General features: G+C 60.8%; 2 protein-coding genes across 4 annotated transcripts; both read left to right on the top strand.

Annotated features, from left to right (window-relative positions):
- The first annotated feature begins 5,528 nt into the window (after positions 1-5,528).
- Positions 5,529-11,703, top strand: CCDC102A (coiled-coil domain containing 102A). Of its 2 annotated transcripts, none has more exons than XM_063410685.1 (9): positions 5,529-5,660; positions 7,243-7,803; positions 8,407-8,609; positions 8,725-8,833; positions 9,050-9,166; positions 9,250-9,459; positions 9,699-9,869; positions 10,054-10,157; positions 11,169-11,703. In XM_063410685.1, the coding sequence occupies exons 2-9, from the start codon at positions 7,291-7,293 to the stop codon at positions 11,293-11,295; spliced, it is 1,554 nt and encodes a 517-aa protein (XP_063266755.1). In that variant the 5' UTR covers positions 5,529-5,660; positions 7,243-7,290; the 3' UTR covers positions 11,296-11,703. The 2 variants fall into 2 exon arrangements, with proteins under 2 accessions (XP_063266755.1, XP_063266756.1); XM_063410686.1 differs by lacking the exon at positions 5,529-5,660 and adding an exon at positions 5,754-5,922.
- Positions 11,704-12,415: 712 nt separating this feature from the next.
- On the top strand, positions 12,416-17,953 carry DOK4 (docking protein 4). 2 transcript variants are annotated; one of them, XM_063410840.1, is made up of 9 exons: positions 12,416-12,510; positions 13,512-13,719; positions 14,593-14,700; positions 15,124-15,238; positions 15,334-15,453; positions 15,546-15,735; positions 16,027-16,165; positions 16,253-16,376; positions 16,520-17,953. In XM_063410840.1, the coding sequence occupies exons 2-9, from the start codon at positions 13,654-13,656 to the stop codon at positions 16,531-16,533; spliced, it is 876 nt and encodes a 291-aa protein (XP_063266910.1). In that variant the 5' UTR covers positions 12,416-12,510; positions 13,512-13,653; the 3' UTR covers positions 16,534-17,953. The 2 variants fall into 2 exon arrangements, with proteins under 2 accessions (XP_063266910.1, XP_063266909.1); XM_063410839.1 differs by having other exon boundaries at positions 16,468-17,953.
- Positions 17,954-18,742: the final 789 nt, after the last annotated feature.

Below are 18,742 nucleotides of genomic sequence, written 5' to 3'. Positions count from 1 at the left end.
CGCGGGAGCATCGCGGTGAGCCAAGCCTCCCACCGCGGGTCATCCCGACCGGCTCCTTCGGGAAACGCCATAAATCCACCTCCCGGGAATAACGCTGCTAAACCCGGGGTTAGGCTCTCCTGGAGAGGGGGTTAGGTGCAGACCCCTCGGACCAGCGAGGGAAGGACTTTTTGCTGCTGTCCGTGGAACAAAGAGTCTTTTGTCCGCATTTGACGTTATCAGGAGTTATTTTTAGGTGAACGCCTGCACTTGCTGGTGTTGCCGGGATTATCAGTAAGTCGACAGACCTTCAAAGACACTGCCTGAGCACGAAGAGGGAGGAAATCCTTGTGTTGTCTCTTGCAAGGGACATTTGCCCTTGGGCTCAGCCTGATAAGGGTTTATTGCTCATAGTGAGGAATTCCTAAGAAGGCCTTACAACTTCTTAAGAGTCCTAAGAGCTGCCAAATCCATTAATGCTCCTAAATATGCTTAAAGTTGCTGAAAGTCCTAAAAGATCCTGAAAGCCCTGAAACCTCCTAAAGCCCACGAATATCTAGAAAACCCTACAACATCCTAAATGCCCTAAAACCCCTAAAGTCCTAAAAGTTCCTGAATATCCTTGAAGTTCCTAAAAGCCCCAAAGATTACTAAAAGCCCTAAGAGTTTCTAAACCCCTTAAAAGTTCCTCAAAACCCCAAAAAGCCCTAAAGTTCTTAAAATCCCTTCATTTTCCTAAAAGCCCTACGAGCTCCAAAAGAACCCTAAGACTTCCAAAATCCTCTAAAGCCCTACATGTTCCTAAAAGCTCCTCAAGGCGCCGGCAGAGGGAGGGAGGGAGGGAGAGTGCCAGCAGATCACGGCGGCGCGGCGATGGGATGGGCAGACTCTGGCAGGAGAGGGCACGTCCCACCAGGCTCCTGCCAAACAAGGGAGACGAGTGTGGGCAGGGGAGCCCTGGCACCGTCTGCAGCCGAGGGCTGTGCCAGCCCCACTGCCCAGCGGTGCCAGCGTGCCCAGACTCCCTCAAAGCCCCTCGGGTGCTCCCAGCAAAATGCCACCATGAACAGGGCTCAGCCAAGATCCCGTGGATGGAGGAGCATGAAGATGAGGAAGAGGATGGGTGCTGGTGGGAGGGGATGCCCCTAGATCTCGCATCCAAATCTGGTGAGCAATGACAGGACAGCCTTGGGAATCCCGGAGGGTGGTGATCGTAGGGGAGTGCCTCAGCTGCCTTTGAGTGGCTGTGGGTGCTTGTGCTGCCCCATTGCTGCTGCTCCACCTCCCTCAGCCTTCCTCCTGGAAAAACATCCGGTGGGGACGTGGCTTCACCCCACCCCTCGTCGGGATTTCTCCCTCAACAATAACAGCAATTCAACAGGTGCCAGGGCAGTAAAACCCAAACCTGCTCTGTTGGAGACTCAGCAACAAACCAGGATTATTTGTTTAGGCTCGGCTTTGCAAATAAACCCTGATATCAGGGAAGTCTGGAGGAAAATTGGTCCCTACGGGTATTTGCACGAGCACCAGGTGAGGATGCTGCCACGGGATGCAGTTAACCAGGCTCATCAGCTCACCAGCAGACAAATCCCAAAGGCAGATCCCAAAATGGAGCCAAGGTCTTCTCCAAACCTTCCATTTCCCACGTGGATTTAGTGTCTTTCCTGGCTGCTTGTTTCCCCAAAATCTGGAGCATTCGCTATTGATTCCACAGCTTTGCCCCTGGAGCCAAGGGTGGCTCTGAAGCCTGAAGGCACCGTGGTGCCACCACCCTTCCTCTCCTGGGGAGAAAAGGATGCCACAACCCCCCCAGCAGCCTGGCCCTGGCCTCCTGCCAGGGTAAGGTGCCCAGAAAGGCAAATGACACCATTTCTCCTTGAGAAGATTACAGGGGCTGGTCCCCCTCCTGCCCATGCTGCCAGGCACTGGATGAGGCAGGCCCTGGCGCCGTGGCACTGGGGAGGTGGGAGGCTCGATCCCAACCCCTGGGCCCACAGGGAGTGCTTCCACCCTGCTCCTGGTGTGGCAGGGTGGGAAAAGGGTGACCCCTGGGCACCAGCAGTGGGCTCAGCTACCCAGGAACCAGCATGTCCCACCAGTCCCCAAAAGGCTCAGCTCCCTGGGGACCACCCAGGGATGCTGTGTTGCCGCTGCCACCCAGTGATTGTTTTCCAAGCGCCACCGGATACCGGAACAAGGTGGATGCATGCAGGCATCGGCAGCCGGAGTGACTCACACCGCAGAGCCCGAAGTCTGGAGATGGGGAGAAGCGGCACGGAAAGTGCTGGGATGTGACTCTCCCACGGGGCTCATGGGGGAAAGTCGGGCACTTGGCACGTCACCAAACCCGCAGGCCTCTCCGTGAATAGCTGGAGTCACGGCCGGAGCGGTGAGCCATGCACAGCTCATCCCCGCGCGGCGAGATGTGAGCCGGGGGCCCGGCGGGGCCCGGCGGGCTGCGGGGAGGGCACGGAGCCCCGGCGGGATGCGCCTTTGTCCGGGATGCTGACGGGAACGGGCGGCGCTCGCTGCCCTTTGTGCACGGAACAAAGAACAACAGCCAGAGGCTCCCTTCGCTGTCCAGCAGCGGGAAGGAGCCAGAAAAGGAAACGTCACTCGGCAGAGATGGGCAGCGTGTCCGGTGGTGCCACCGGGCCAGGGACGGGCAGCAGCAGCGAACGGCGCCTCCCTGGCTCACCCTGCAGGTACAAGCGTGGGGGCGGTGGAGATCCTGATGTCAACACAGGCAGATTTGCCATGCTGCGATGCTGGTCTGCATTCCAGCAGGCAGAGTGGGATGTCCAGCTCCAAAACCTCAGGCATCAGGAGAGGCAAAACCCGGGGAACATTTCCGGGTGAAGTCCGGTTTATGCGGATGCTCCACAGGCTCAGGACCGACTCGCTGCCCCCAACTGATGGATTTAGTCCCTGCAATTTGTCCTGGCTATTTATTTCCACAGGCTGGATTGCTTCAACTCCGAAAATGTCTGGTCACCTTGAGGAGCTCTGCTTGGCGTCTGCCTTCCTCAGTGAGAGCGAGAGGAAAGCCGAGTATCACTTCACTTACTCACTTCCCATCCTCTCCTCCACCCAACTCGTCTGCCCGATGCCAAGATAAAGCCCTGTTCACCCATTTTCCCACTGCCCCAGGGCTGCAGGTGGCCTCCATTCCTACACTGGATTTGGGGCGAGAGGGAAAGCTTCTGGTGTGGTGCGGTTGTGGATGAAAACGTAGGGTCGGGGTGGCTTGGGGATGCCACAGCCTTAGAGCCATTCCTGCCAGCCTGCAGCCGTGCCGGCACCCAGTGGATTGGGGGGATCCCTCCCGCTTTTGACCGCGCCTTGTGAGATGCGCAGTGGTAGCTCCTCAAGGGGGCTCAGAGGTCCCCTCCCATTTGTCAGGGGACAATTCGGCACCGCCGCGGTCCCGCATCGCCACCGGCCGCCCCTGCGCGTGCATATCCCCGGTCTGGGACCATTCCTGCGATCCTTGTGCCATCTAGTGGGACTGCACCAGCCGCACGCCGGGGTGTCCGAGCAGCGGCGGGCCCGGCCAGAGCCCCCCGGGGGTGGAGGACACGCACAGGGGCAAACCAAAAATCGCTTCTAAAGACAAGCAGCGGCCAGTGCCGGTCGCTGACAGAGACACCACGGGCAGCGGGGCAGCCGCGGACCCCGGGAGACTCAGCACCCAGGAGCCCTGAGCTGCAGCTCCCTAGCAGCTCCCACTGCCCAGAGATTGAGCTTTAGCCCCAGTGCTATGCCCAGAGTGCCAGCGTGCTCAGGGTGTCCGGGATGCACGCTGTGCCTGCCATCCTTGCTGTGTCTGCAGGCTGTGTGCCTGGGATTCACGGTGTGCCAGGGATTCCTGGCGTGCACGGGCTGCTGATCTCCACTCTCTGGTGACCAGCGAAAGGACACAGGAGATGGGGTGAGGTTGCTTCACAGGAAGTTTAGTTTGGACATTAGGAAAAGGCTTTTCACTGAGAAGGTGGTCAGATACTGGGACAGGTTCCCCAGAGAAGAGGTCATGGCATCAAGCCTGCCAGAATTAAGGAGCGTCTGGATGATTTTCTTAGTCATATGGCTTACTTTCAGGTTGTCCTGCAAGGAGCAGGGAGTTGGACTTGATGTTTCTTATGTGTCCCTTCAAACTCAAGATAGTCTGATTCTGATTCTGATTCTGATACCACAGTTTGGTGGTATTGCCAGGATGAAGCCAGCATGACATCCCCAGTCACCACAGCACAGCTCCCCAGCAATGCCAGCTGGCCCAGCTGAGGGAACAAAGGTCTTTTTTTTTACCCAAAATGGTTAGGTTTGCCCCAAAAGGCTTTTTCTTGTGCTTTATCTTGGTCCAGTTGCAGGGATGTGGCCATGTGCAGAGGTGTGGGGAGCAGGGATGGCTCAGCCACACCAGTGCTCACTGTGGGGCAGCAGTGCCACGCTGTGCTTGCCCAGCACCTGCAGCCACTTGTGCAACATTTATTTCTAGGTCTCATGATGAAGGGCAACCATCTGCTTCAGTCTGAACTATCCCAAATGAGGGTTCAGTGGGAACAGAATTAAGGGGGCCTGCTGGCCATGGCCAGGCTGGAAACCAGAACTAGAGGAGAAGGGCACCAGGACAGTGATGCCTGGACCACAGAAATGGGTCACTGGCCACATCTTTAGGTGATGTGGCCCAGACCAAGGAGATTTGACTTTTGCAAGGGTAAACCCCATAAATCCCAGGCTGCTGCAATGCATCCTCGAGCCTGCTGGTGTCACCAAGACACGTATGTCCAAGCAAACAGTAAAGACACGCTTGGAAAAAAACTTAGCCGGTTTTAGTGCCGGGAGCGGGTTAAAGCCACAACCACGCACCCGCAGCTCTGGCCAAACCGCCTGCAAAATCGCTTCACCGGCTGCAGGAGACGGCGCCGATTCCCCTGGCACAAGACACTGGGATAGGGGCGTAGGAGAGCAAAGCATCCCTCGCCTCCAGCTTTTTGGGGTTGTTTCCAGCAGGAAAAAAAAAAAATCTGATCTTGGAAAGAACCCGCAAGAGCTTTGCAGTTTTGCTTTGATTTCATTTGGTTTTCCCTGCTTCGCTCCATCCTGGAGGTGAAAAAGGTGTTGGTGTCCCATGGCATCGATTCCACGTCCCGCAGAACACAAATCCTCTTGGCCGCTAGTATTTCCCAATTTTTTTTTTTTTTTTTTAATCTGAACAGCATCCATCTAAGAGAAAGAGAGGGGCAAAATGGTGGTTGGGGTTTTGCCGCTTGGCCAGGAGGGAGCCAGTACGAGTGTGTGTGGGGATGCAGATGCACCCGCGGGGCGCCGTGTCCCCCGCCGCGTCCCACCCGGGCACCCAGCCCGGGGCAGACACGTGTGTGCAGCCCGGCAGCAGCCACGGGCACGGTCCCCGCCCGGGCACGGTCCCCTCCCGGGCACACGCGAGTCCCCAGCCCGGCACGCGTGGGCAGCGCTGCCGCAGCCCCCGGCACCGGAGCCCCCCGGGGCGGCCCCCGCCCGGGCAGGACACGCAGCGCGGCCCGGGACCGGCCCCCGGGCGCGGGCGGGGGGCGGGAGCGGCGCGGGGGGAGGAGGAGGAGGGCGAGGAGGAGGAGGAGGAGACTCGGCCGCAGCGCCCCGGCCCGCGAGGGCCGCCCGCACCGCCGCGCCGACAGCGCCGGGTGAGGGACCGGGCCGAGCCGGGCCGGGCCGGGCCGGGCTGGGCTGGGCTGGGCTGGGCGGGCGGGCGGGCGGCGGCACCGGGAAACTTGCGAGAAACTTTGGCGAGGGAGGGGCCGCGCCGGGCCGGGCCGGGCCGCGGCGGGGCGGGCGGGGCCGTGGCGAACCGGGCGGGGCCGGGCCGAGCGGAGCCTCTCGGCCGGACCGGGAGGAATTCCGCGGGAGCGGAGGAATGCGGGGCTCCCGCCGCCCGGGCCGCGGCGGGTGAGTGGCAGAGCCCGGCGCCAATGCGGAGGCGCGGGGGGCGGACGGGGCCGCCCCCGCCGGGAGCCCGCGGGTGGGGGGCGCGATCCGCGCTTGCCGGTGACCCACGCGTGCTTCCCGAGCGTGTTCCGGGGGTGTCCGTGAGCCACGCGCGCTTCCCGCGGGTGTCCCGTGGATGTTCGTGCTCCACACGTGCTCCCCGTGGGTGTTCCAGGGGTGCCCTGGATCCACGCGGGCTCCCCGTGGGCGCTGTGTGGTTGCCGGTTCTCTGTACTCCCGTGGGGTTTGCGTGGGTGCCTGTACACCATCTGTGCTCCCGTGGGCGCTGCCTGTGCCGTGTCCTGCGATGCCTGGGATTCCTCCAGGAGCAGCCCAGAGAGCACGGGCCTGGGCTTGCTGCTGAGTTTTAGCAAAACTTCACAATTTCAGCAAGTATCACCAGAAAATGTTAGTTCTTTCCCCCATGCAAATCTCAGAACTGCCATCGGCTTCTGCTCCCGCTGCTCCAGCACTGGCTCTCCCAGCCCAGCCGGATTTGGTAGCAGGTCTGGGCTGCACCGTCCCAAAAACCTGCCGGGGCTGCGGCCAGCCGCGGCTGGAGCCTGTACTTATCCCATTAGGACGCACAGCAGCCTCCCATTGAGGTTTCCTGGGGCGGTTTGCCTGCCTGGCCGCACCGGCATGTGAGATCCAGGACGGGATGTGAGGTCTGTGCCTGGATGTGAGGTCCGTGCTGGGATGGGGACACTCAGCACCGGCCCTTTGTTGTGGCATCATCGGAGAGCACGTCCAGCTGCCACGCCACGCCGATCCAGCAGCCCCGGCGCTCCTTCCGGAGCTGTTCCTGCTTTGCTGGCGCCGGGTCCGGGCTGTAACCTCGCTGGAGCTGCTGGGGTGCAGCTGAGTACCCCAGCTCCAGCACAGGGGATGGGCTTGGCGGCTCACAGATGATGTCATCAGATGACCTCATGCAGATGACGTCATGCCAGTAACATGTAGATATTTTCCCTTCATTGTGGCGCGCTGGCAGAGGTGCCTGCAGAGCCAAGCCGAGACCAGATGCCGGTGGCTGGGCTGTGGGCTGTGGTCCTCATGGAGGACCTTGCTGGTGTCTTCTTTGGGGATTTGGCTCGGGCCATCTCTTGGCTGCGTATTGGGGACCTGGATGGGGACATTGCCACAGTCCTCACCGAGGACCTGCCTAGGGTCCATCCCAGGGATCTTGTCACTCAGTGTGCCGCTCCCCAAAACCAGGGACCGTGCCCCTGCCACCCCTTCCCTCCAGCCACAGTCCCCACTGACCCCTCCTGTCTCCTGCAGGTCCCTGGGTGCAGGAGGGTGACGGCCATGCCCTAGGGGAGCCCCGCCATGAGCCAAAGCGGGGCCTCGCGCCTGGCCGGCTCCCCGCCGCTGCCGGGGGGCTCTCTCCTGGCCCTGCTGGCCCCCGAGCCCTCCCCGTCCCCCCCCAGCGGGACACCCTCGCCCGGGCCCCCGCCGGCGCTGCTGGAAGGGGACTGGGAAGGGCGGGAGGAGCTGCGGCTGCGGGAGCTGGAGGAGGCGCGGGCGCGGGCGGCGCAGATGGAGAAGACGATGCGGTGGTGGTCGGACTGCACGGCCAACTGGAGGGAGAAGTGGAGCAAGGTGCGAGCCGAGCGCAACCGGGCGCGGGAGGAGGTGCGGCAGCTGCGGCACCGCCTGGAGGCCCTCACCAAGGAGCTGGCCAGCCTGCGCCGCGACCGCGACCGCGACCGGCCGGACGAGCGCCCGCGGCCGCCGCAAGGCAGCGCCGGCAGCCCGCCCGCGGACGGAGCAGAGGGGGACGCCGGCCCCGAGCAGGAGCCTGTGCGGGATGTGGGGGCTGAGGTGCCCCAAAAGGCCAAGGTGGGGGTGCGGGGCTGCCCCGGGCGAGCAGGGCTGGCGAGGGAACAGGGGAGATCCTCATTCTTGTCTGCTACCCGTGTGCACCTCCTGTTCTGTAAAGATGAGCAGTGTGGAGAGATTGCTCATGGGGCAGGACTGGGAGGGCCAGACCTCTCTCAGAGCAGTACAGAAGTCACTGCTCAGGGTGCCTTGCTGTGACAGTTCACCTGACAGCACAGCTGCCAAGTGACAAATCTGAGACTAATGTGAGCATCCCCCACGGGCTCCACGCTTGGTCCCCTGTCCCCTGGAAACCCCTGCAGCTCATTTACTGTGTGCTCAGAGCGCCTGGTAGAATGTCATCCATGTGGCAGTCCTGGGTGAGATTGGTGTCATAAATTGGTTTTAAATTTTTTGATACCAAATTTCCAGCATGGCAGGGAGCCAGCAGCAGAGTGTGGTGATGTATGGGAGCTCCCCTGGGAGGGCAAGTCCTTCTTCACCAGCCTTAGGGGACCCCTGGGGAATGTAGGGAGAGGTGCTCTTGGTTATGGGGTGAGGGCTGGGTGCTGTAGGGGCTGGGAAGCCCTCTCACCCTGTGCTGGGCCACCCACGGTGCCACAGGAGCTGGAGCTGATGGAAAACATCTTGACGAGCAAGCAGGACGAGGGCTGGGAGCAGCGGGGCCCCCGGGCCTCCTTCAGCCGCCAGGAACGAAGCCGCCTGCTCTGGGAGGACGTCAGCGTCGTGGAGGAGGATGCCACCAAAGTCACCGCCCTGAAGCTGAGGCTGGATGAGTCCCAGAAAGTGCTGCTCAAGGAGCGGGAGTGAGTGCTTGGGGCGTCATCCTTGCAGGGTGCCAGCTGATACCGGCCTGGTCCCCACTTCGGTGGCATGTCCCATTGGGTCCTGCAGTCTGTCACTATCATTGCCTCTCCCCAGGGACAAGCTGGCACTCAGCAAGAACATCGAGAAGCTGGAGGGCGAGCTCAGCCAGTGGAAGATCAAGTACGAGGAGCTCAACAAGAACAAGCAGGAGGTGATGAAGCAGGTGAGTGAGGTGCCTGGGGGCAGAGCTGCCTGTCCCTCGGAGGGTGGCACATTCTGATGGACATGGTGGCCTACAACCACTTCCCTTACTCCAGGTTGCTTGTTAAGGGTCCTCATTAGTGCTGTTGATGCATAGAGGCTGGGTGGATGGTTGTGGGCAGGGTTCAGGTGGAAGGTGGGTGTTCACAGCCCCCTTTGGTGCCATGTGCCCCCACAGCTCAACATCCTGAAGGAGATTCATCAGGATGAGCTGGGGCGCATCTCTGAGGACCTGGAGGATGAGCTGGGTGCTCGCTCCAGCATGGACAAGAAGCTGGCTGAACTGCGGGCAGAGGTGAGGCCAAACCCCAGGGTGGGGACAAAGGGAGCGTTGAGGGGCTCCTGCTGCCCCCCAGCTACCTCACGGCCCTGTCCCAGATGGAGCGGCTGCAGGCAGAGAACGCGGCTGAGTGGGGCCGGCGGGAGCGCCTGGAGACGGAGAAGCTCAACCTGGAGAGGGAGAACAAGAAGCTGCGGGCACAGATCGAGGACCTGGAGGAGGTGCTGGCTCGCAAGCGGCGCCAGACAGCCAGTGCCCTGGACACTGACCTCAAAACCATCCAGGCTGAGCTCTTCGAGAAGAACAAGGTGCTGTCCCCCACCACCGCATCCCTGGGTGACTGTTGTGGGGCTCAGCCTCCCTAAGGACTCCCTCAAGCCCAAATTTTGCCATCACCCTTCAAGGGATGGTGGTGACCCCATCCTTGCTCCATCAGCTCCTGGGTCATGGGCTGGGGCAATGGGAGAGGTCCCTGAGGAGGAAGGAAGGGGCACCCCTGGTGGGGGTGGCTGTCCCATGCTCAGCCCCCTCCCCATGCTCACCACAGGAGCTGGCCGACCTGAAGCACATCCACAGCAAGCTGAAGAAGCAGTACCAGGAGAAGATGGCCGAGCTGGCCCACGCCAATCGCCGCGTGGAGCAGCACGAGGGAGAGGTGAAGAAGCTGCGCCTGAGGGTGGAGGAGCTGAAGAAGGAGCTGGCCCAAGCTGAGGATGAGGTGGGAAAACTCTTGCTGGTAGAGAGGGTCAGGGAGCTGTTCTGCTCCCTATACAGCTGCCAACAGCACCATCCCACCCCATCCCACCCCATCCCAACCCATCCCATCCCATCCCATCCCATCCCATCCCATCCCATCCCATCCCATCCCATCCCATCCCATCCCATCCCATCCCACCCCACAGCTGGATGAGGCCCACAACCAGACGCGGAAGCTGCAGCGGTCGCTGGACGAGCAGACGGAGCAGAGCGAGAGCTTCCAGGTGCAGCTGGAGCACCTGCAGTCACGGTGAGCAGGGGCTGGGTGAGCCACACAGGGACCAGCAAGGATGGGATGATGTTCTCCTTGTCACCATTCCTCAACCAGCATCTGCCTGGTTGGACCCCGGGCTAAGCATGGCCAAAGTGCCTCCGACATACTCAGAAGGGGCACAGCCATCCTCTGAGCAGTCTTCATCCCACTTTGAGCTGGGTGGCATTCAGCTCCCAGTTAAACCAGCACAGGGCTGCCCAGAGACCAGCACAGCCCAGGTTTATGCTGCTTAGGGTTGCACCCACTGGTACCCATGGCCAGGGCAGGCTCCTAGCATCCCACACCAGTTTGGGGAGGTGAGAGCTGAGTTTTCTTGCCCTCAAAACTTCCCCGGCCCTGCTTTGCCTCTCCAGCAGTAAAGAGCTGAAATGGCCGTGGGATCGATGCCACGGCTCCAGGAGGCGCTGGGGGGGGGGGTGTTTATAATCATCCTTTACTTTATTGGGACATCTGCATTAAATCATGGAAGCATAATGGAGGATTCATGGCCCCCCCAGACTCCCTGTGCGCTCAACCCTAAATAATTCATGCTTTCCAGTAAAGTATAGTGGACTGGTTGGATCTCACTGGATCCTGGGCCTTTGGATTTCAAATCTGATTCATAAATTTTCCTTGATGAATTTTCACGCAAGGGGAAATAAAAAGCTAAAACCACCACAGGTTCCTGGGAATGGGTACTCCTGGGCTTTTTGGGGGTTCCTCAATTTAGGGGATGACACCTCCCTTCTCTGCAGTCCTGTCTGGCTCTCAGCACAGTGATGTCCAGCCATGGAGTTTAGCCGGTGCCCCACTTGTGCCGAGCACCATCCACAGCTCCCCACTTCCATGCTGGAGTCTTGGCCCCAGGCTGCGGGGGCTCAGCGCGTAGTGAGGGCTGCAGGAAGGAATCTGGGGTGCAGTCATTTTAGGGGTGCAGGGGAATGGGCTGGGCTTCAGGGCCCCCCAGGGCCGTGCTGGCCCCCCCAGCCCAGCAGCCGTCCCTTGCAGGCTGCGGCGGCAGCAGAGCGCCCCGCTTTTCGGCAAGATGCGCAGCGCCCGCTTCGGCCCCGACGACGCCGGCGACGGCACCAGCGACCCCGACGAGGACGAGGACCTGCAGATACAGGTGCCCTAGAGCCCAGGGGCAGGGCCACCACCGCAGGACGTCCCACATCAGTCCTCTGCATTCACGTGCATGTCGCCACGACAACCAGCTGTGTGGTGATCCTTGTGTAGATGCGGAAACTGAGGCACGGAGCAGTGGGGAGAAATTTGCCCAGGAGTGCTCCTTGGACTTGGAAACCCACTGCTTCTTGGACAGTACTGGACAGTGCCCCTTCTGCCACTGGCATCTCCTGGAACACTGATGTGGCCACCAAAGCATCACTGAGCAGCCCAGGAGGAGGCGATGCAGGCAGAGAGAGGCACCAAGCTTGGCAGCCACAAACTGCCCACCTTCTTTTTATATATATTATATATATGTATGTATTTGTATATGATTTTCTATTATAAATACAGAGCCCAGGTGGGCCTAGGCTCTGGTGGTGGTGTGAGCTGCTGGTCTGTCCCCACACAGGAGCAAGGGTGGGAGGGGAAGAATTGGCATTTCTTCACCAGCCATGCGTGGGCCTGGATGTCACCCTGTGGCATCCCTGTCCCCATGCCTGGAGACCAGCCCAGTGTGGGGGTGAAGCCTGTCCCTGGGCCTGTGCAGTGAAAGCTGTTCACCCAGAGGTGCTCACCCTGGGGAGGAGCAGAGGTGCTGACCCAGGGGTGCAGAGGTGCTCACCTGTGGGTGCTGATCCCCCAGCACAGCCCCTTCAGCCCAGCCCCCCCAGAGCAGGGCCTTGGGGGCTTTGGAAGCGCTCAGACACAACCTTATTAAAAATTAATATTTCGGTGAGCTAATCCCCTCGCTCTACCTTTTAATTGATTGGCTAAAAGCACAGCTCTTTGCTGCTCATGGGGTTTTTTTAATGCCCTTTTATTTCCAGCGATTATTCATATTTTTATGGCCCAACAAATGAGGCCAGGGGGTGGGGTTGCCCGGGGGCAGTTTTAGTGAGAGGCCTGGAAACCAGTTTGGTGGGGCGCAGGGCGGGGATGAGGTGACACCTGAGCCGAGGGACGGACAAGAGGCCGCCGCCGCCGCCCGTCGGTGGCTGCGGGGTGTTCACTCGGAAGCCTCACGGTGGAAACCTCTCTCCAGCGCGGCCGGTCGCGGCTCTGGTTGGGCAGCCCGGGGGTGGCGGGGGGGCACCGGGGCGGGGCCGGGCGGGGCGGGGCCGAGCGGCTCCGGGGCTCGCAGGACGCGGAGGCTGTGGCGGGTCCGCTCGCTCCGGGAGGCCGGGTAAGGCGGGGGGACCGGCGGGGACCGGGCACCGGCGGAGGGGGCGACATAGGACGGGGCCTGACCGAAGGTTGGGCTGACAAGTGTCGGGGGCCAAAGGGCCGGGAGGTGACAACGCCCGGAGAGACGTCCCGGTGGGAGACCTGGAAGTGATGGGTGGTGAGGGGTCGGGGGGCGCCAGGTGACAGGTCGGGGGTAGAGGGCAGGAGGTGCCCCCCAGCATCTCTGAGTTCCCTGGGGGTGTTCATGTGCTTGGGGTGGGGGGATGAGGGTGGGGGAATGGGGGGGATATTCCCCTCAGAGGCAGCGCTGCCCCCGGCCCCTCTGGAGACAGCGGGCGGTCCCCAAGGTGCTGTCCCAGTTGGGTTCCCCTGGGTGCTGGGGACCGGGGTGTCGCTGGCATGGGAAACATCCCCGGGGATGTCCCTATTCTGTTTCCTGGGTTACTGCCTTCTACCTGGGACTTCTCCACCTGGGAAAGGAACCTGGTGCCATCGGTCGGGGCTGCGGGAACCAGCAGGGACCAGGCTCGTGGTGGGCTGGAGGAGGCTGGGTTACACCGCGGGGTGCCAGGTTGGAAGCCGGGGTCCCTCTGGCACCTGGTGCCAGCCGAAACACCCCGCACCACAGCTGGCCTGGCCACTGCCACTGAACCCATCCGGTGCCACCGGGGCCGTGTTGCTGCCCAAGCGAGCAGCCAGGGAGGAAGGAGGGGGAGTGCCAGAGGTGGTGGAGACCTGTGGGCGAGGTCTGGTGTGGATGTCCCCTCGGACACATGTTGGAGCTGGCGGCAGGGGACTGGCCACTTGTCTGTGCCACCCTGGCTCTACCGTGCCGGCAGGGGTTAACACCGGACTGTTCCACTCGGATGGTTCAGGCAACGAAGGGAGGAGGAAGAGGAGGAGGAGGAGGAGGAGGGGAAGGAGGAGGAGGACGACAAGGAGGAGGGGGAGGAGGACGAGGAAGATGTCACCCGTCGATCTGTCATTTCTCTTTTCCAGCCAGCATGGGGGACACCGCTAGCACCAAGCTGGGCCGGTGGTGAGACAGGAGGGGTACGAGGAAGAGGATGGAGAGGGGGGGGCGAAGGTGAAGGCAGCCCCCCCCCTCCCAAAATTTCCCCTACCCTATCGAGCCATCGCCATGGCGACGAATTTTAACGACATCATCAAGCAGGGCTATGTGAGGATGAAGAGCAAGAAGCTGGGGGTGAGTGGGGATCTTGAGGAATGAGGAGATGTGGGGGGGACATCCATGGGTTTGGGGTGCTGGTTTCCCAGTGAGGTGACGTGGACAGATCCCTCTTGTGGCATCTGTGCCCCTGTTTTGGGGTGGAATAAGCAGCTTTTGGGGGCTGTGGTGGCAGAGGAGAGGGGGATGGCAGGGACATGCCACTTGTTGGTGCCCAAATCAGCCAGCGGCCCCAAGGGTCCAGCTCCTGCACCGGCCGAATCCTGCACCGAGTCACACCCTTTTACCTGTGCCAGGTCACCCAGGGGTTGGGGGATGTCTGTGAGCCTTCCCTTCCCCCGTGCCTCAGTTTCCCTGCACACAGTTTGGCGTCGGGCATGCCCCACACCGGGAGGGGATGGAGCTGCTGGGTGCAAACTGGGATGGTGTGGGAGTGCAGCATCCCTAGGTGGGGGGTCAGGGGGTTTGGTCGCCCACCTCCATGGCTTGGAGCCGGCAGCAGCGAGCATGCTGGGTAATTTCATGCTAATTAGGGAGAACAAAGAGGGAGCGGGCTCGAGGGGAGGGGGGGACATGCCTGGGGACCGTGGCCCCACCACCCTCAGAGGCAGGGGATGGAGGAGAGGGGACGGGGAAATGCCAGAACAGCGGTCCCCTTGGGAGCTTTGTCTGTGTTCATTAATTAAGCTCTGTAATTAGCACTGGCGAGTGGTGGGGGCAGATGATGGCAGCCCCGGCATATCCCTATCCCCAGCATCTCCTGTCCCCAGGCCGGCAGGGTCAGCAGAACCAGGCACGGGTCCTGGGGCTGGGGACGGGGGGACGTGGGGATGTGGTGGGGACAGGGACCGCCACCTGCACCGAGCAGCGGCCGCGCTCTCTGTCCGGCAGATCTACCGGCGGTGCTGGCTGGTCTTCCGCAAATCCTCCAGCAAAGGGCCCCAGCGCCTGGAGAAGTACCCGGATGAGAAGTCGGCGTGCCTGCGGGGGTGCCCCAAGGTGAGGGGGTGCACTGGAGGGGTGCTGGGGTGCTGCCCGCTCCCACAGACCCGTGCCACAGCAGGTCCTTCCTTGCCTAAACTCGCTGGGTGGCTGTCACCCCATGCGCTCTGGACGGGGATGCAGCTGGGTCTGGGTGCTGCAGGTGTCAGGGACTGATAGGAAGAAGGGAACAGGGTCTGGATGCAGGGGGTGTCAGGGTCTGGATGCAGCAGGGAACAGGGACTGATAGGAAGCAGCAGGGAACAGGGTCTGGGTGCAGGGGGTGTCAGGGTCTGGGTGCAGGGGGTGTCAGGGTCTGGGTGCAGCAGGGAACAGGGTCTGGGTGCAGGGAACAGGGTCTCGGTGCAGCAGGTGACAGGGTCTGGGAGCAGCAGCTGGGGTCTGGGTGCAGCCCTCGTTGAGCCCCCAGCTCCTCTGCAGGTCACCGAGATCAGCAATGTCAAATGCATCACGCGGCTGCCCAAGGAGACCAAGAGACAGGCGGTGGCCATCGTTTTTACCGACGACTCCGCCCGGACCTTCACCTGCGACTCAGGTACGGGGCAGCGCGCAGGGGAGCCGGGCTGGGGGTGCTGGGTGGGGCCCCCGGCGTGGCCAGGGTCGCCCAGGGGCTGCCGTGGTGCCTTGCAGAGCTGGAGGCGGAGGAGTGGTACAAGACGCTGTCGGTGGAGTGCCTGGGCGCCCGCCTGAACGACATCAGCCTGGGGGAGCCCGACCTGCTGGCGCCCGGCGTGCAGTGCGAGCAGACGGGTGAGTGCGGCGGCGGGAGCTCGCCCGGGGCTCCGCCTCGCTGCACCCCCCGCAGATTATTTTATTTTCTATTTTTTTTTCCCCCTCTCCAGACCGGTTCAACGTGTTCCTCCTCCCCTGCCCCAACCTGGACGTTTATGGCGAGTGCAAGCTGCAGATCACCCACGAAAACATCTACCTCTGGGACACGCACAACCCGCGGGTGAAGCTGGTCTCCTGGCCCCTCTGCTCCCTGCGGCGCTACGGCCGTGATGCCACCCGCTTCACCTTCGAGGCCGGCCGGTGAGATGTCACCCTTGCCAGGACAGGGGTCACAGCTGTGTGCTGCAGGCAGTGGCACTGCTGGCATCACCACGGGGCAGGCCTGAAGCTGGGGTGATGGCCATGGCATGTACAGTGTGCCCACGGCAGGCAGGGCTTGAAGCTGGTTCTGGTCCCAGATCGACACAATGAAGGGGACGTAGGCACAGCTCTAACAGTATGGCAAGCTGTGGCAGCTGCCATCTGGGATGGGTTTTGTTTATCATCCTGTGGCTTGAAGACCTTGGTGACATCCTGTGCCTGTCCCCACAGGATGTGTGATGCAGGAGAAGGTCTCTACACCTTCCAGACGCAGGAGGGTGAACAGATCTACCAGCGTGTGCACAGCGCCACATTGGCCATTGCTGAGCAGCACAAGAGGGTCCTGCTGGAGATGGAGAAGAACGTCAGGGTGAGCTCCAGCCCATGCTGAGGGGGGACACAGCTGGGGGAGACTCTGGGGGCCCTGTGTCACCCTCCTCCCCCCCATCCACTGCAGCTGCTGAACAAGGGCACTGAGCACTTCTCCTACCCCTGCACGCCCACGACCATGCTGCCCCGCAGCGCCTACTGGCACCACATCACTGGCTCCCAGAACATGGCTGAATCCTCCAGCTATGCTGGTGAGTGTCCTCACCCCACCCCGAGGAGATGCTGCTCCTGCAGCCCCCAGAGCTTTCCCCACCAGGTGAGCCCACCCTGTTTTGTCCCCAGGGGAGGCATATGCAGGCGCCCAGGCCAGCTCGGACACCGACCTCCTCAACAGGTTCATCTTGCTGAAGCCAAAGTCCTCCAAAAGCGACAAGCCTGAAAGCAGGGAGCCCACATCGTCCCCGTGAGCTGGTGTGGGGGGACCGTGGCAGGGGTCCCCTTTTTCTTCTCCAAGGGGTGCCAAGGACACAGGCAGTCACCCCTCAGAATCTCCAGACCGAGCTGGGGCACCTCGGTGCCAGGACGTTCAGAAGCAGGCACTGGCTCACGCCCTGGTCTGGCGTTAGTGGAGGTGATGGCTGGCTCAGCCTCAACTGACTTCAAATATATATTGAATATCCGTATTGTAAGAGATATTTCCTTCTCACATGAATGCAAATGTTGTGGCTGCTGAAGAGCCCTTGGGCAGATGCCCAGAGGTTTTTGACTCTTGGGAATCCATCTGGGAGGTGAAGAGAGGTTTGAGGATGGGGGGGTCAAGAAATTTGGAGTTTTCTGCATGGCAGGAAAGCTGGAGCATCACTCGGCCGTGGAGCAGCATTGGAGGATGCAGCTGTGCCAGGCTGATGATGCAGGGTCCCACCCCTCCATGAAGAGTCGGGTGCTCCTGAGGACACCCTGCCATCCCTGAGCTGATTTTTTGCACTTCTTCAATCTATTTGAACACTCGCTGTAGAATTGAGATGTCTCAGGAGAAACTGGTTTTCCTTCCAGGGGGGTTGGCTGGGGTGAGCAGCTGGACAGAGCTGAGCTCCCCAGCTTTTCCCACCCCAACACCCCTCACTCCTCCCACAGCTGTGTCCCCCTGCCATGCCCCTGGTTTATATGCTAGTGGGCAACCGTGGGACTGGATTTGGCCAGTAGCATCTGTCTCTCAAGCGGCAGCTTTGTGGATATGAGAAGCCCCAGGGCAGAGAAACCCATGCTGATGGGGAGAGAGCCACATTCCTCTGTGCATTCCCATAGCCCTCACTCCCTTCTTACCCACTGGGGGTGGAACTGGGCTTTATGTGCTGAACTTAAAAGCAATTGATTTTTTCTAGTTCTCCTATTTATTGACCTCCTTTAGAAGGGCTATCTTTTTATTGCCGTGCAAACCTTGGTGTTTCTTTGGAGTCTTCTTTCTGTCTGGGTTGGATGCTTGGTGGTTTTATTTCTGCCCTTTAAAGCTCCAGGTCCATGTGTTGGGCACAGGGACTGTAGTGATGTGGGAATCTGTGGTCTGTAAATACTGTGTTTCAGGGTGGTGTAGCTTGTGGCTGAGGGGACACGGGGACAGAGGCTGCTCCTTGCAGCATGGCTGGGCACGGAGGGGCTCTGGACCCTAGCACTGCCCAGCAGTGTGTCCTCCCTGGGGTGAGAGGTGGAACTTGCTCTCTTTTCCTGGCTACACACCTCATCTGGAAAAGATTTAACATTTGTTACCAAAAATGTTTGGGTTTTCTGTTTTTTAAGGAGTTGCTCAATGAATAAACAACCCTTATCCACATCCACCCTTCCTGTTTGTTCCATCCAAGCGCGCTCGGGAAGCGCAAGTGGGAGTAGTGCCTGCCAGAGAGAAAAATGCTGATGGGGGATATTTCCTGAGGTTCCTGGCAGCATGCTTGGCTCAGGGCTTTGTTCTGCCTCCAGCTATGGCCAGGACATTTCAAGTGAAGCCCTAAAACCACTGGGAGAGAAAGAAGGGTGGAGCGAGTTGCCACTCTCTGTCAAACAACCCTGAGTGGAACAGGATTGCCAGCACCCCACTGTCACCCACACCTCCAGCTGCTCCAGGTATGGGACAGGCCAGTGGTGGCTCCAAGGCCCCAGGTGAAGGAGTTTCAAGGCACACAATCTCCCAGCTCTCCCAGAGCTGTGCCAGGTAAGCTGCCCATGCCATGACTGCCTGGCAGCACTGGTCTCAAGGTAAGAGCCTCAAGCCGTGCCAGCCAGCACAGGGATCCTTCCAGGGATGGAGACATGGGGAGCCATGCTGCAGCCAGCTCTGCCATGGCGAGGAAATGGAAGCAGCAGCCTGGCTGCAGCAGCTTTTGCCTGGAGGGGAAGACAATGCTGACATGGGCTGCTCTCCCCAGCTCAGCGTGACCATAGTACCACCCCCTGAACCATCCCCATCCATCAGGATGAGCACAGGGACACACAGGCCTTCCCCTCCCTCCCTCCCAGCCCCCACAGTACAAGAGCTGCAGGTCTTTCCAGAGAAGTGTCACCAAGAAGCTCATCCCAAGTCATGTTGGGCAGTGATGGAGGGGAAGAGGAGGGGTGACAAAGGCCA

This window comes from Prinia subflava, chromosome 13, assembly GCF_021018805.1.
Source record: "Prinia subflava isolate CZ2003 ecotype Zambia chromosome 13, Cam_Psub_1.2, whole genome shotgun sequence".
Lineage (NCBI taxonomy): Eukaryota > Metazoa > Chordata > Aves > Passeriformes > Cisticolidae > Prinia > Prinia subflava.
Note: the sequence above shows the minus strand (reverse complement) of the source record. Positions and strands in the feature narration are given on the sequence as shown.